Source organism: Sarcophilus harrisii, chromosome 2, assembly GCF_902635505.1.
Source record: "Sarcophilus harrisii chromosome 2, mSarHar1.11, whole genome shotgun sequence".
NCBI classification, from domain to species: Eukaryota; Metazoa; Chordata; class Mammalia; order Dasyuromorphia; family Dasyuridae; genus Sarcophilus; species Sarcophilus harrisii.
The window spans coordinates 414514470-414532246 of NC_045427.1; the positions used below are offsets into that span (position 1 = coordinate 414514470).

Genomic DNA, 17777 nt, shown 5'->3' on the forward strand with positions numbered 1-17777 from the left:
CCTTTTATTTACAGGTTATATGCATGGGTAACTTTATAGCATTAACAATTGCCAAACCTCTTGTTCCAATTTTTCACCTTTTACCCCCCACCCCCCCCCCAGATGGCAGGATGACCAGTAGATGTTAAATATATTAAAATATAAATTAGATACAAGTATACATGACCAAATCATTATTTTGCTGTACAAAAAGAATCAGACTCTGAAATATTGTACAATTAGCTTGTGAAGGAAATAAAAAATGCAGGTGGGCAAAAATATAGAGATTGGGAATTCAATGTAATGGTTTTTAGTCATCTCCCAGAGTTCTTTCTCTGGGCGTAGCTGGTTCCAGTTCATTACTGCTCCATTAGAAATGATTTGGTTGATCTCGTTGCTGAGGATGGCCTGGTCCATCAGAACTGGTCATCATATAGTATTGTTGTTGAAGTATATAATGATCTCCTGGTCCTGCTCATTTCACTCAGCATCAGTTCGTGTAAGTCTCTCCAGGCCTTTCTGAAATCATCCTGTTGGTCATTTCTTACAGAACAGTAATATTCCATAATATTCATATACCACAATTTATTCAGCCATTCTCCAACTGATGGGCATCCATTCAGTTTCCAGTTTCTAACCACTACAAAAAGGGCTGCCACAAACATTCGTGCACATACAGGTCCCTTTCCCTTCTTTATAATCTCTTTGGGATATAAGCCCAGTAGTAACACTGCTGGATCAAAGGGTATGCACAATCTGATAACTTTTTGAGCATAAGAACTTATGAGTTTAAAAATATGTATAGCAGTTCTTTTCTGTGAGATGACAGTCATTTGGGAAATGGCTAAACAAATTGTGGTATATGATTGTGGTGAGTGCTGTAAGAAATGATGAGCTTATTGATTTTAGAAAACACTGGAAGACTTGCATGAAATAATTAAGAGTAAAATGAGCAGAACCAAGAGAACATTATACACAGTAACACCAACATTGTTCTGGTAATAACTTTCAATGACTAACTCATTTTAAGAATTACAAATACTCAGATTAACTACAAAGAACTTATGATGGAAGATTCTATTCACCACAAATGAAAGAACTGATAATTGGAACATACACACACCCACATTTATGTCTAATACATTCTTTAGAATGGAGTGGGGAGAGAGGGAGAAAAACAAATAAATGGGGCACAGCAAAAAACAAATGGAAAGTAAGGGAAGCACAGAAAAACATGAAAATGTTGTGTAGTATGTGTTACATAATTTTTTTAAGTAGACTATGTAAAATGGAAATTCATGATTTTGTATTTAATTCTCTTTTTTATGTTGTGCTGTTTATGTGGAAATGTTCTATTTTGTCTCTTTGTTTTTTAAGTTTAAAATAACATTAAAAAAAGACTTTTAAAGCCTTTTCTAAGTCACTTACCCACATTTCCAACTGTTTTCCTTCTCGGATTATTATATAACTATTTTATATTCATTTCTTTACACTGGTTCTATAATTGTGAAAAAATATATCCTTGCTGTCTCTTTTATTGAAATCTAAGCTACATGTTAGTGAAGATTGTTTGATTTTTTTTTTGTATTTGGGTCCCTGGTTCCCTACTTTTTACCTGGTATATAGTGGATGCTTAATGAATTATTGGTTAATTGACTAATAGAGATCATACACTAATCCATCTCTTTAAAAAAATTTAAAAGACATGCTGTTTTCTAGGAGCCTGAAGTCTTGGCATTCTGACTCCAGGTCAGTAGAATCTTGGGCTAATCATTCCACCATTGACTACTGTGACTTGTCTTCTCATCTGCTAAATATATACATGTCTAGCCTATTTTATCTGCTGATGTGAAAATTAAGAGGTAATAGATGTGAAAGCTCTTTGAGAACTATAAATTATGTATAAATACACCAATATAACAAATGTTTACTATAATAGAAGACAGTTTCTACCTTCAAGGGATTTGCAATTAAGTGTATCACTTTGCATGTAATGGAAATGTAATAAATGATTGTTTAAATTGTTTTAAAAAACATGATCAACAGTTCCAATGTCCCAAATAATCAGAAAAATGTAAATTAAAGCAACATTAAAAGCCCACCTACATTGAATTGTCACAAAATGTTTCTAAGATTCCTTCCAAATCTGCTATTTGATGTTCTAGATAGCCGTGTAACATAATGGATTAAATGGGAAAGCATGGAAGAAGAAAGACTAGTTCAAATCCTTATTCAGACACTTAGAAATTATGTGATTCTAAGCAAGTCATTTAACCTTTCCTGGTTGTGTAACTTCTGTCAGTCTAATTTCTGAGTTTTGTGCCAAACTCAGGCCCTTCTAGGGGTATAGAAGCTATTAAATTGGTATCATTATGATGATGCCATCATTCCACTCATTGACTAAGAATGTCTAATGAGAAATTCAACGTTTCACAAAACAGCTGTTTTCACAGTAGGACATCTGCTGTTTTAAAATCTGTCTCAATGAAATTCTTACTAGTTGATGCAAATTGAGGGAAAATAAACTTAGTTGTGTTTCTCCTTACGATTTCCTTTTTCCTAGTTAAGCTCCTATAGTATTTCTTGAATCAACTTATGTGTGATTTAGTTTCTAGTCTCCTCCACATCCTAATTCCTTTTTCCCTAAATGCATCAGGTTATCAATGTCTTTCCTAAAATATCCCAAATTGCACATGATAGAATCTGATTAGGAAAGAGGGTAATAAGATCATTCCTTCCTTTGCTTGGAAATGATATTATTTTTCTGCTGAAAGTTCCAGTTCATTTGTCCTCTTATTGTACCTTCATCACAAGTTGAGACTTCTAATAATCAATGTAGATTGTTGGGTAGAATATCTGTGGTTATCATTATTGGCTATGAATACCTAGGTTTAGTTATATACATAGTTTTTGTTTGTTTGTTTTGTTTTTCCCCAGGGAAAATGGATACAGTAAGTTTCTCCAATAACCATGAGTAAATGTTTTGGATAGATGTCCTCTATTAGAAGATGTCCTTCTCAATCTTACTATTTTATGATTTGAGTTATATAGTGGAAAGGCTTTGGAAGTAGAGGAGCAAGATTTGAATCACAACTTCACCACTTTCTAGCTGTGAGACCCTGGTTAAATATTTTAGCTTTTCTAGATTTTCATTTCTTTAATTGAAAAATCAGTGAATTAGATTAGACCATCTGTAAGGATCTTCCAATCTGTAAATCCAGTGATTATGTAATAAATAAATGCAAAGCCTGAAGTACTATGTTTACTCTGATTTTCCCTTGCTCATTTCCTTGTCAGGGTCTTGTTTGAGATATCTCTGAGTCCTGTCAACAACTAGACAATAAATCAAAGAAATAAACAAATTGATTATCAAATATTTGCCAAGTTATTTTTATTGAAGGTGTTAGTGAGGGAAAATTGTAGTCACTGAATCACTCGGAGGTCTAGCATTTTCCTTCATGTTTGTAGCCAAGCTGTCCTTTCTTTTCCCTAGAAGAAATAGATATATTTCTTAGAGACAAGGTCTATCTCCACCAAATGTCAGTGGAGCTTTCATGGAATACATTTAAATATCAAAACCCTGATTCTGTCACTTTTTAGCCATATATCATAGGGCCATTCACTCCTTTGTATTTGAACCATAGTTTCCTCATCTATACAATAAGGATATAATTTTCCATACTTTCTATGGCAAAAGATCAAAGGATAAGAACAGACAATTTTAGATGAAGAAATTAAGGTCATTTCTAATCATATGAAAAAATATTCTAAATTATTATTGATTAGAGAAACGCAAATTAAAACAATTCTGAGGTTCCACTTCATACCTCTCATACTGAGTAAAATGACAGAAAAAATAATAAAAATGTTGAAGAGAAAAACTGGGATACTAATACATTGTTGGCAGAATTGTGAAATGATCTAAATATTCTGGGAAGCAATTTGGAATTATATCCAAAGGGCTATAAAACTGTGCATATCCTTTGGTCTAGCAGTCTCACTCCTGGGGTCTGTATCCCAAAGATATCATAAAACAGGGAAAAGAACAAACATATGCAAAAATCTTTATAGCAGCACATTTTGTAGGAAATTGAATGGATGTTCATCAGTTGGGGAATGGCTGAATAACTTATGTTTTATGCCTATAATGTAATCTTATTGTTTCTATTAGAAATGAGAAGCATGCTACTTTCCAAAAAGCCTAAAAAGACTTATGTGAATTGATACTGAGTGATTTGAGCAGAACCAAGAGAACACTTTATACAATAGCAACAAGATTGTGTGATAATCAACTGTGATGCTTCTTTTCAACAATGAGATCATTTGAGGCAATTCCAATAGATTGGGGTGAAAAATGCCATCCACATCCAAAAAGAACTATGAAGATTAAATATAGATTGAACCATTGTATTTTCACAATTTTTGTCTATATGCTTTTTTCCCTTTTGATCTTATTTTTCTTGCACAACATGATAAACATGGAAATATGTCTAAAGAAGTGCATGTTTAACCCATATCAGTTTGCTTTCTGTCTTCAGTGAGGAGGAGATAAAGGATCAAGGAAGAAAAATTTAGAATGCAAAGTCTTACAAAAATGAATGTTGAAAACTATCTTTACATGTATTAGGAAAAATAAAATACTATTGAAAAATTTTAAAAGTGTGACAGAGAGTAACATTTTTGAATAACAAACAGGTTTATGGAGTTTAAAACAAAGAGATTTCCCTTACCATTCTCTCCCCCTCTTCCCCTCTGTTTTCTAACCCATGAAATTCAAAACTTGGATATCCTTATACTCACACAGCTATCTTGCAGAATTCACAAAGATTCTTGTATGTCTGGCCATCTGTGCCACACACTGGTTTTTTAACATTGGGACATGGAGTCTTTTCCCCTGAGGATGGTACATTGAATTTTTTGCACTGAGCCTGCAATAACAGTACAATATTTTCAGTTCTGTCCCTAAGAAGATTCTAGGATTTAAATAGAGACATTCTAGGAATAATTTTATCTTTAACTATTCCATTTACATTTGGGGAAACATATCAATACAGAAATTGCCCATAGACACAGAAGTAGTTAGCACAATCAGGATTTGAAGCCAGGTATCTGATTACAAACCCAAGGTCCTTTCTACTGCCCTATTGCTGGCTCTCCACAGCAGGTGCCATTGGATGGAGACCTGGTTTCCTCTCTGCTTGCTTAACACCAGAAGTCCTTTTACCTTTAAACCATCACAGGGTGTGACAATTCATTATATAGACTCAGTAAATGTGCAATGTGATTATTTACAATTAGCATTTAGGTAGTGTTTGTAGATATCAGACTTCACTGGGACAATTTCATAGAATCATAAACTCAGAGCTGGAAGAAATTATGTAAGTCATCTAGTCTAACCAGTGCTGAGTAGGAGTCCCCACAGTAATAACAATAATAAGTACTCTTAGCTTCTGACATTCAAGGAGAGAGAACTCTTTACTCTCTGAGGCAGCCCATCCTACTTTTAGAAAATTCTCATTGTTAAAAATCTGCTTTTCTGAAACTTGTCTTCTTTTCTCCCCTTTCACTATTACTATTACATTTAGCTCTGCCATCTTGGATCAAACAGAAAAAGTTCAACTTCTTTTTTTTTTTTTTTTTAAATGAGAGTGCTAACTATAGCTAAAGAGAACATTTAGGCTCTTCCTATCTTTCCCCTAAATCTTCAATTCTTTTCCTTTTCCTCTTACTCCTCCCCCTCCTTTTGCTTCTTGTCCTCCTGTTCCTCCTTTTGTTTCTCCTTCTCTTTCTCTTCCTCTTCCTCTTCTTCCTCCTCTTCTTCCTCCAGTCCAAGTGAAAATTCACAGTCCAAGTGAAAGAGTGAGAGTTAGAAAGGAAAAAAAAGAGTCAGAAGGTTATAAGGAAGTGAATGAGTTATGCTGTGTGTACAACTATAAGACTGAGGAAAAGGGACATTTGAAATAGCTGTTGCATTCCTGATAAATCAAAGACTTGCTAACATGAATTTGGGGTGCATCTTTTCATAAGAAACTTTTATATTTAAGAGTAATAGACAAAAGGGAAAAACACTACAATTCAATCCTTAGAAAATCAGACAGGACTGGGTAGTGAGGGGGGTTTGGGCTTGGTTACCAACTTCTTATATGTCAAGGAAGGACTATCAATGGGAATGGGAGTTAGAGTTATTCAGGCAGACCTCAGAGGAGAGAATTAGGTGCTCTGGGTGGGCACTATCGGGAGGCAAAGTTAAGTTTATCTGAAGGGTACTTTCTCTCAAAATGAGGTAAAACAATTTTATTTCAAATTTAAGACTTTTTTCCATAAAGCTACATTTTATAGCTTGTAGTCAGTCATTTTAAAGAAGATTAAATGCTATCCACACCCAGAGAAAGAAATGATAAGAGTCTGACTGCAGATTTATGCATACTTTCACTTTATTTTATTCAAAACATGACTAATAGTAAAAAAGAAAATTTAGAAGCAAAATTAAAAAATGAATGTTAATAATTGTTTTTATATGTAATTGGTAAAATATGTATATAGTTTAAAAAACTTAATTATACAGTGTAAAATTTAAGTGAAATTCCATAGAAGAATAATTTCCAGAAAAAGAGACATAGAGTCTGTGGGGCAAAAGCAAGAGCTTTTTCTTTATTCATGTGCCTACACTAGCAATGGAAGAGTTAGCTTATGAAAAAGCAGAATGTCTACAAAATAGACAATCAAAAAAACTAAAACATACTTTTAATATCTGAACTGTCATATAATTAGTTTTGAAAGATAGCTTAGGTTGTTGAATTTTGAAGCTAGGAGGGACTTAGAAACTAAATCACAGAGTATCCAAGTTGGGAGAGAACTTAAACCCTAAAAAATATAGAATTGTATTGCTGAAAGGGACCTTTGCCTATAAAACAGAATAGTCCAATCAGTATTTTCTTTTCCCAATGTAATTGGCTGAAATGTCACCTTTTCTAGTAATTTCCCTGGTATTCTTCACTCAGATGGGATCTTTCTCTCACAAAATGTTGTTCTTCTAAATTCAGTTCTATATTCTCCCTTATTGGTAAGAGTGCTAAATATAAGACTCTTGTTCCCTCTCTCGTTCTCCTATAAGACTGTGATTTCCAAATGGAAACTGAATGGATGCCCATCAATTGGAGAATGTCTGAATAAATTGTAGTATATGAATATTATGGAATATTATTGTTCGGTAAGAAATGACAGCAGGAGGATTTCAGAAGGGCCTGGAGAGACTTACATGAACTGAAGCTGAGCAAAATGAGCAGGACCAGAAGATCGTTAAATACTTCAACGACAATACTATAAAATGATCAATTCTAATGTATTTGGCCATCTTCAGTAATGGGATGAACCAAATCACTTCTAATAGAGAAGTAATGAACTGAACCAGCTACACCCAGTGAAAGAATTCTGGGACATGACTATGAACCATTACATAGAATTCCCAATCCCTCTATTTTTGTCTGCCTGAATTTTTTATTTCCTTCACAGGCTAATAGTACACTATTTCAGAGTCTGATTCTTTTTGTACAGCAAAATAACTGTTAGGATATATATGCTTTAACATACTTAACATGTATTGGTCAACCTGCCATTGCGGGAAAAGGATGTGGGGAAGGAGGGGAAAAATTGGAACAAAAGGTTTGGCAATTGTCAGTTCTGTAAAATTACCTATGCATATAACTTGTAAATAAAAAGCTATTAAAAAAAAAAAAAAGACTGTGATTTCCATAGGATAGAGACATGACTTCATGCTTCTTTGTATCACCTCTAGCATCAAAGAGTTAACCAAATGGCCTTGGATCATGTGAATGACAAACTAATTGCAGGGCCAGTGGATGATTGGTCATTTATCTTCTGCTTTGAGAGGAATGGAGCCTCTAATAGAGAGAATAGCACATACCTGATAGCCGCTTTGACTTACAGCATCTGAAATTAAGGAGATGTCAAATATTCATGAGATGTTTACTATGGTTTGGAAGAATCACAAAATGTTGGAATAAGATGAAACGACATAAAATCCAGAATATCTCACACAGAAGTATTTTGGTAGAACAGGGTTGAAGAACATTCAGCCTAGTGAGCTGTATAAGGACAGTGAAATCATTTGGTTTGGCCCTGCCAAAACTACCGCAAGTGATGATGAGCTAAATGCTAAGTACAGTTACCTCTCACTATTTTGAGTTTTTTAATTGATAATTTTGTATGGTCTATGAATGATGTTATAAATATCTGAATGGCCCTTGTTAAAAAAAAAAAAAAGTTCCCCACGCCTGCTATAGATCAATCTGATCTACTCATTTTAAAGAAAGACAAAGTAAACTTCATCCAATTCACTTGGATAGTTATGAATAGATCTCTAGAACTGCATTCTTCTTACTTGTTCAGTGGATTCAGTCATGCTGATTCTTCATGATCCTATTTAGAATTTTCTTTGCAAAGATACTGGAGTGGTTTGCCTTTCCTTCTTAAGCTCATTTTACAAATAAGGAAAATGATGCAAACAAAGTGAAGTGACCTGCCTAGGCTCACACAGCCAACAAGTTTTTGAGGGCAAATTTGCATTTAGGAAGTGGAGTCTCCTTGACTGTAGGCCCAGCATTCTATCCATTGTGCAGTCTAATTAGTCAAGAAAATAAAGACTTAGATCAATGAGGACAAAATTAGCCATGGTATAAAGAATAATTTTTAAAATATGGATTTATGGAAATTATTACAGTAACTGGCTCTTGGAAGAGTTAGTAAAATTGATAAATAAGGCCACTGTGAATGAATCTCAAGTCATTTATACATCACTATAAAGTGTCATATATCTTTAATACTGTTTTAGTAAGTAATACAAGTATTTTTTCCTTAATCCATAAATAGAGAAAACTGTGGGGAAGTTGCTAATATAAAGTCACACAATGAGTTTATGCCAGAACAAGACTGGAAAAGACCTAAACCTAAATGGAGTCCAATGCTCTAATTTTACAAATGAAGAAACTGGGACTAGAGGAAACCAAGTGATTTATACAAAGTCACAGATAGAATAAACAGCAAGGTGGACTTTGAACCCAGATTCTCTCACTCAAAAATACAGTGTTTTTCCTTCATACCATGCTTCCTCCCTGCTTCTTTGGACATCTAGAACCATATTCTCCCCATTACACAGGGCCTTCAATAGTACTTTTTTTTTTTTTTAATATTCTTCCAAATATTGTAAGCCTTCCTATAACGAGGCTTTTTTTCTCCTGAGGCAATTGGGATTAAGTAACTTGCCCAGGGTCACACAGCTAAGAAGTGTTAAGTGTCTCAAATCAAATTTGAACTCAAATCCTCCTAATTTCAGGGCTGGTGTTCTATCCACTGCGCCACCTAGCTGCCACTAGGGAGATTTTTCACATGAAAATGTGTACTTGTCTTCATTTTTCTTATGCAGTTAATTGGTGATATTGGATAATTGTTGGTCATACGATTATAAGAGCAAAAAATCTATACGTATTCTTGGCATATGATTTCATAGAGCAATAGAATCACAAGATTGGTCTGATGTACAAAGCCCCTCATATTACAGAGCTAAAAGGACCCTCAGATAGTGTCTAATATATCCCTTTACCAAAGCATGAATTTTATCCCTGATCATCACTCATGACAGTTTGGAGATCCCCTTATATGATGATAAACTCCCAGGACAAATAGGTTTGGGGCTTTTTTGTTTGTTTGTTTGTTTGTTTTGTTTTGTTTAGTTTTGTTTTTTTTTGACAAAAAGAAAGCTTATTTTGCTTATTTTCTGTAACACTGTTTAAAGTCCTGTGGTAGACTCACTAGGACAGCTAGGTGGCACTGTGTATAAAGCACTAGGCCTAGAATTAGGAAAACCTGAGTTCAAATTTGTGCTCACATAATTACTACCTGTGTGATTCTGGGCAAGACTCTTAATCCTATTTGTCTCAATTTCCTCATCTGTAAAAATGACCTGGAAAATGAAATGGCAAACCACACTAGTATCTTTGCCAAGAAAACCCCAGATGGGATTATGACGAGTATATGAAGACTATAAAGAGAATAACAATAACTTTCTAACTGCAGGCCCAGCATTCGTCTACTTTACCACTTAGCTCTTATCTGGCCCATTATTGGTCAGTCCATGTGGTTCTTAATCTCAGTGCTGGCAGATTTAAGAAATAAAAGATTTTACACTTACCCACAATTAAGAAGATGCAGGTCAAGCAGAGCAGAATCATTGAGCTACGTGAAGAAGTCATGGCAGTGTGAGTGATTGGTCTGTTGAAAAATTCAGTGGTTGAGTGTCTGACAGAGGCCCCCAAGTGGCATTTATAAGGGGATCCACGGACACACAGCTAAATGCTCATACACAGGGCAGGCAGCCAGATCCTCCACCCTAGTGATGAAATCTGCTTTTGCAGTCCTCACAGAGAGAGGCACCAGGAACTAAGAGATGCTTGCTCCAGGGATGTTCTTTGCACACAGGTACATTCATCACACTGATAACTCCACTGAAATACATCTCCAAACAGCAGTTTCCATATCACACACCCTGACCTAAGTATCTAACTGTGCTTAATGAAGGACACACCCAATCCATTTCCCTTAACTGCTTACGTTTAGGGAAGTTGATCCAGGGAATTCTGGAAACTCTTATTATGGGATCATCAGCTCTGTCTTTAGCCACAATCATATAACAATAAGGATTTTCAAGTTTCCCTGTCCTCTTGAGACAAATGATCTGTCCTCATCCTCTAACTTTTAAATTCCCTTTTATCCCCATTTAGAATTTATGCCTCCCTCCTCATTGTTTGTTTGAGCTCTCATCCCTTACCCTTAGTCTTACTGCATCCAGCTAGTTAGCACAGTGCATATAAGAAAACTCAACGTAGAGTCAAGGAGACCCCAACTCAAATCTGATTTCAGATACTTACTACATGTCTGGACTTGGGATATTTACTCTGTTTGCCTCAGTTGCTGCAACTGTAAAATGGGGGATTAAATAACATCTACATCTCAGAATTTTTGTGCGGATCAAATGAGATAATATTTGTAAAGCATGTAATATAGTGCCTAATTAGTAGTGCTATATAAATGTTAATTCTCTTCCTTTCTTCTCAACCCTACTTCCTTCAAACAAGGGTATGACAAACTGTTGGTCTTACTAGAATCTGATTTCCCAGGGTTTTCATTTACTGAGTTCCTTTAGTCTCTCAGCAACTGGTCCATTCTCTTGCATGATAGCATCCTTAATATATGATTCCTCCCACCAAGAATCACTAAAACAATTCTTTCTCTTTTTTCTCTTCATTAATTTTCTTCCCTTACTGTCTATTCTAAACTTTTATTCTTTGATTCATGGTCTGTGTGATTATAATTTTGTTTTTTTAATTTCTGCACTCCTCATAGAAAGAAAATGTTCAAAATATCTATTTTGAGTTCTCTCTTGTAAATAATTTTATTTTATTAACCTGTAGATATTGCTACATCTTCTTTTGTCTGTTATGCTTTACTCTTAGAGATATCTAGTCTTACACTAGAAAATACGCCTTATGATATAAATTTTCTCAAATCCCTCCTTATGGAGATTATTTCTGTCTCCTTGATCTATACCTGATAATTTGATTTCCCATTTGCTATAGAAACTTTTTTTTTGATGGGTCCAATCCTTTTATTCTTCTGGATTCTGGTTGTCTCAAGAGTGCTGATTCTCCATATCTGGATGCAGAATACTATTCATGGAAATTCAACATTCTTCCAGAGGTATTATTCTTTTTCACAATTAAATCTTTGAAGATTACATTCCTTCTAAAATCTCTATCTCAAACTCTAGAATATATTTCCTCCCTCACCAAAGTTGGGTTCTTCAGGGTAATTCCTTCTACCACTGTATTAAGAGAAAATCATTTCTTTCCCTGTTTAATTCTTTTCTTTGTCACCTGGAACATTTTCCTATAATTCACTTTGTTTTCAAAAGACTAAAGATAATTTTCCCTTCATTGTTTAACATCAAGAGGTAGCTAGAAGGTGCAGTGGATAGAGCGCCAGGAGAAATCAGGAGAACCTGAGTTCAAATTTGGACTGAGACACTTAAGAATTTCTAGCTGTCTGATCCTGGACAAGTCTTAACCCCAAATACCTCTCAAGAAAACCTCCAAAACATTATTTAACATTTACCTTTTTAGTGTCTATCAAACCAAATCAACCTCTCATCTTTCATTTTGCTATTTAGTCTTACAAAAATAAAAACAAAATATATTAATTCACCTGTAGAGGGTGGGTAGAGGAGTTTAATTTATAATGTTTCAGGACTATTCTTCTACCATCATTTCTATTTAAAATATCCATTTTCAGATTTTTCTTTGTGCAGTTTTAGAAATAAATCTCTTAATTTATTTCTTTAGAAATGAATTTCTGTTGTGTTGTTCTTATTGCTTTTGTTTATTTTCATTCTTACCCTTAATGTGCTATTTTGACTGATATTTTGTTTTCTGGTTTCAACAAGTTCTGGTCTGTCTTGATCATGTTTTGCATTTTTGTGTTTTGACTTGTTATGTTATTTTGGGTGATATATGATACTTAAGTTGTCTTTGCATTTTTTCTCATGATCACTGTTTTGCTTTTATACAATTGATGTATACTTTTAGCATTATTGGTTTTTGTATCTCTTCTTCAAATTTGTCCTTCACTTCTATATATTTATATTTCCAATCTGTTGCTCTTTTGCTTCTTTGAAGAGATTTTCTATGTATATAGAAATTATAATAGAATTATATCTAATATAGAATCTATAGATTCAAGGTTGTGTTTGTTGTTATTGTTGTCATTATTGTTGTTATTTTAAAAATAGTATCAGTAATTTCTGTTTTGCTCTCACAATTTTTAACAGTTCAAGAACTATTGTGTATGTGCTTTTACAATTTTTATTTCTCTCTTGAACAGTTTAAGAACTACTGTGGTTCAGGAAATCCCAAGCTCTTTCTTTTTTATTATTATAGCTTTTTATTTACAAGATATATGCATAGGTAATTTTTTTAGCATTGACAGTTGCAAATCCTTTTGTTCCAACTTTTTCCCTCCTTCCCCCAGATGGCAGGTTGACCAATACATGTTAAATGTGTTAAAGTATAAGTTAAATACAATATATGTATACATGTCCAAACAGTTATTTTGCTGTATAAAAAGAGTAGGACTTTGAAATAGTGTGCAATTAGCCTATGAAAGAAATCAAAAATGCAGATGGACAAAAATAGAGGGATTGGGAATTCTATGTAATACCAAGGTCTTTTTTTTCATGATTATTGCTCTAATTTCCTTTACCTTGAAATGTATACTTATAGATGTTTGGATTTGTTTAGATGTCTTATTATCTTCCTCTCAATCCTGACAACTAGACCTCACACTTTCCTCCCATATTGGGGATTTCACTTTTATGCTGATCTCAATCCCTAAATGACTTATAAGGAGACAAACTTGCTCCAACCAGTTTTCTTCCTTTAGGCTTAGTACATTCCCTAGGGAGTCCTGATGTCCCAGTTCTTTTTGTTCTTTAGTTTTCTGTCTGAGCAATATTGCAGGCACTGCTGCCCCAGGAGGAGTGAGTTTTCACTTTCCTATAGTTCCTTTATTAATTTGCCAGGTTGTTACCTTATTTGACTTAACATCTTGGCACATGGAGAGAGGTACAATTACTTTGTTTTATACATGTAATTTCTTTATAATTATGAGGAATTTATAAAGTTCATGAGCACTGAAGAAAATGTCTAGCCCATCATCATGCTGATCACATGATATGAAGTTGCTGACAAGACTTATTCAATGGTCTTCCATAGTGTCTTTTTTATTAAAATTTATTATTTTATTCTTAATTTAACAATTCAAGGCAAGAATTTTCATGTACAGAATGAAGCAATAAAATGATTATTTATAAAACCATGTATTTCTATTATATACAACTTACTTTTCTTTTTATATATATGAAAATTCAAGTTATGACTATCAAAAGCTATCTTGTTTGTCTGTGTTTTCTTCTGGCCTTCCTCTGTTCTTTTCTGACCATTAAAAGTGTTTCAATGGCTATCTTTTTTTTCTTTTTCTTTTGCTAACTTTATCACTAACTTCCCTCTCCACACACACAACTTGACATAAACAAATAAAAAAAACAAATTTTTGTACCAAATATAGTCAACCAAAATAAAATCCCATAGATGCCACATCTGATATTATATATCTCATTCTGAATCTTGAGTTCATTTCCTCCTTGTTAGAAGGCTGGAAGCATGTTTCCTTATCAGTTCTCTGGAATCATAGCCATTCATCACATTTAATACAATTGTTAAGTATCTCAAAAATTGCTTCTCAATTTTGTTCTTATTAGATAAATGGCTATCTTAGTTCTGATCAGTTGACTATATGTCAGTTCACAGATGTTTTCTCTTTCATCATTTTTGTTGGATAATTATGTTTTATTACATGCATGTATAGTAATTTATTCAATCAATCCCCAATTGATGAGAACCCATTCATGTCCAATTCTTCTTGGAGCTATTTTTTTCCAAAATCCAGATGACAGTTCACATTTCTTCCGTCAAGATTCCCTGAGAAATTAGGAGTTGGATTTTTGTTTATTTATTTAGCTATTTGTTTAATATTTTTCCACAGTTACATTCAAAATAATTTTTTTACATATGTTTTTAAAATTTTTGAGTTCTCTCCCTTTTCCACACTCACAATTAAAAACACATTTGAAATTATGCAAAAAACTCCCGTATAAAAGTCAAGTTATGAAATAACTTAAACTTATTCTCATGCTAATAAAAAAACTTAAAACATAGTCTCATGCTAATAAAAATAATGTCTCAAGAAAAATTATATATGTATATATATATATATATATATGATAGAGAGAGAGAAATAGAGAGGGGGGAGAAATAGAGAGAGAGAAAGAAATAGAGAATGCTTCAGTTTGTATTCAGATATAATCAGTTGCTTCCCTGTATATGGATATGATTTTTCACCATATGTCCTTCAGAGTAGCTGTGGATGATTGTACTACTGAGAATAATGTAATTTCAGCTGCTCATCCTAGAACTTCGCTATTATTTTGTATACAGTATATTTCACTGTGTTTGTGAAGAACTTTTCATGTCCCCCCTCCCCCAAGAGCATTCTGCTCATCATTTCTCAGAGAACAAACAATAAAACTCCATCAGTGAAACTTGTTTTGCCTTTTTTTTTTCCTGAGGCAATTAGGGGTTAAGTGACTTAACTGTTAAAGTCATACAGCTAAAAAGTGTTAAGTTTCTGAAATCGGATTTGAATTCAGGTCCTTCTAACTTCAGGGCTAGTGCTCTATCCACTGTGCCACCTAACTTCCCCCACACTTGCTTTGAAACATTATTTATTACATTGTTGGTGGAACTGTGAATACATCCAACCATTCTGGCGAGCAATTTGTAACTATATTCAAAAAGTTTTCAAACTGTGCATACACCTTTGATCCAGCAGTGTTATTACTGGGCTTATATTCCAAAGAGATCATAAAGAAGGGAAAGGGACTTGTATGTACACGAATGTTTGTGGCAGCCCTCTTTGTAGTGGCTAGAAACTGGAAACTGAGTGGATGCCCATCAGTTGGAGAATGGCTAAATAAATTGTGGTATATGAATATTTTGGAATATTATTATTCTGTAAGAAATTACAAACAGGAAGATTTCAGAAAGGCCTGGAGAGACTTACATGAACTGATGCTGAGTGAAACGAGCAGGGCCAAGAGATCATTATATAGTTTAACAACAATACTATATGATGACCAATTCTGATGGACTTGGCCATCCTCAGCAATGAGATCAACTAAATCATTTCCAATGGAGCAGTAATGAATTGAACCAGCTACGCCCAGCAAAAGAACTCTGGGAGATGACTAAGAACCATTACATTGAATTCCAAATCCCCATATTTTTGCCCACCTGCATTTTTGATTTCCTTCACAGGCTAATTGTTCAATATTTCAGAGTCTGATTCTTTTTGTACAGCAAAATAACGGTTTGGTCATGTATTACTTACTGAGTATCTAATTTATATTTTAATATATTTAACATCTACTGGTCATTCTGCCATCTGAGGGAGGGGGTGGAGGAAAGAGGGGAAAAATTGGAACAAGAGGTTTGGCAGTTGTCAATGCTGTAAAATTACCAATACATATAACTTGTAAATAAAAGGCTATTAAATAAAAAAAAGAAAAGAAAAGAAACATTATTTACAATTACTATTACTAATTGTATTTCCCCCCATTTATTTTCTCCTTTCACTCTGTCCATCCTCAAAAATGTTTTTGCTACTAACTACTGCCTCCCCTAATATGCCCTCTCTTTTATCACCTTCCCTTCTTCCCATAGATTCTATATCCCTATTGAGTATATTTGTTATTTTTTATTTGAACCAATTCTGCTGAAAGTAAGATTCAGTCACCTTCCTTTTCTCCCTCTCTTCTCCTCTGTTATTAAAAAAAAACTTTTTCTTGTCTCTTTTTTACAGCAGATAATTTGCACCATTCCAATTCTTCCTTACTCTTTCTCCCAGAGCATTCCTCTCTCATCCCTTAATTTCATCACTTTAAAAAAAAAGATATTATCCCTTCATATTCAACTCATGCCCATGTCCTTTGTGTGTGTGTGTGTGTGTGTGTGTGTGTGTATGTGTGTGTGCATAATTCCTTTTAACTGCCAAAATAAGAGAAGGTTCTAATGAGTTATAAGTATCATCCTCCCATTTAAGAATGTAAACAGATAAACCTTATTAGGTCCCTTATGAATGATAACCCTTTCCTGATTATCTCTTAATGCTTAGCTGGAATCCTGTATTTGAAAATCAAATTTTCCATTTAACTCTTGTCTTTTCAACTCATTCATCCATGAATACTTGAAAATTCTCTGTTTCATTGAATGACTACCTTGTCCTCTGAAGGATTATACACAGTTTTGCTGAAGAGATGATTCTTGGTTGCCTAGTTCCATTGCTCTCTGCAATATCATATTCCAAGCCCTTCAGTTCTTTAATGTAGAAGCTGTTAAATCTTATGTTATCCTAACTGTGTGTACAGTTAGGATTATAAGTACAGTAGTGTACTTGAACTATTTCTTCCTGAATGCTTCCAATATTTTCTCCTCGATCTAGGAGTTCTGGAATTTTGCAATAATATTTTGGGATCTCTTTCAGGAGGTGATCTATGAATTCTTTCAATTTCTATTTTACCCTCTGGTTCTAAAATATCAGGGCTATTTCCCTTGATAATTTCTTGAAGGATGATGTACGGACTCTTTTTTTTTATTATGATTTTCAGGCAGACCAATAATTTTTAAATTATCTTTCCTGGATCTATTTTCCTGATCAGTTGTTTTTTAAATTAATTAATTAATTAATTAACTTAATTAAAGTCCCTTTAATAATTGGAGCACCTGATATAGCATTCCCCCGAATAAATAATATGAGTTTCTGACTGCTACCACCATCATTCCTTCTCCTTTTAGCGTCTTCAACAGTCGAGGCAGGTGCTGGAACAGGATGAACAATTTACCCTCCTTTAGCAGGTAGTCTCGACCTTGCAGGAACATCCATAGATCTAGCTATTTTATCACTTCACCTGGCGGGGATGTTATCTATCTTGGGGGCTATCAACTTTATCACAACAATCATCAACATAAAACCCCCTGCAATGTCCCAATATCAGACACCACTATTTGTATGATCTGTAATAATCACAGCAGTGCAACTTCTTCTGTCACTACCTG

The 17777-nt window shown here is 34.1% G+C and overlaps 1 protein-coding gene across 1 annotated transcript; it reads right to left on the reverse strand.

Moving 5' to 3' along the window:
• Window positions 1–3373: 3373 nt before the first annotated feature.
• On the reverse strand, window positions 3374–10289 carry LOC100925229 (serine protease inhibitor Kazal-type 12-like). Its single transcript, XM_003758851.2, has 4 exons — window positions 10187–10289; window positions 7904–7929; window positions 4780–4907; window positions 3374–3468 (listed from the first exon to the last, which is right to left on the reverse strand). Exons 1-4 carry the CDS (start codon window positions 10245–10247, stop codon window positions 3423–3425), a joined length of 261 nt encoding a protein of 86 aa, XP_003758899.1. The 5' UTR covers window positions 10248–10289; the 3' UTR covers window positions 3374–3422.
• Window positions 10290–17777: the final 7488 nt, after the last annotated feature.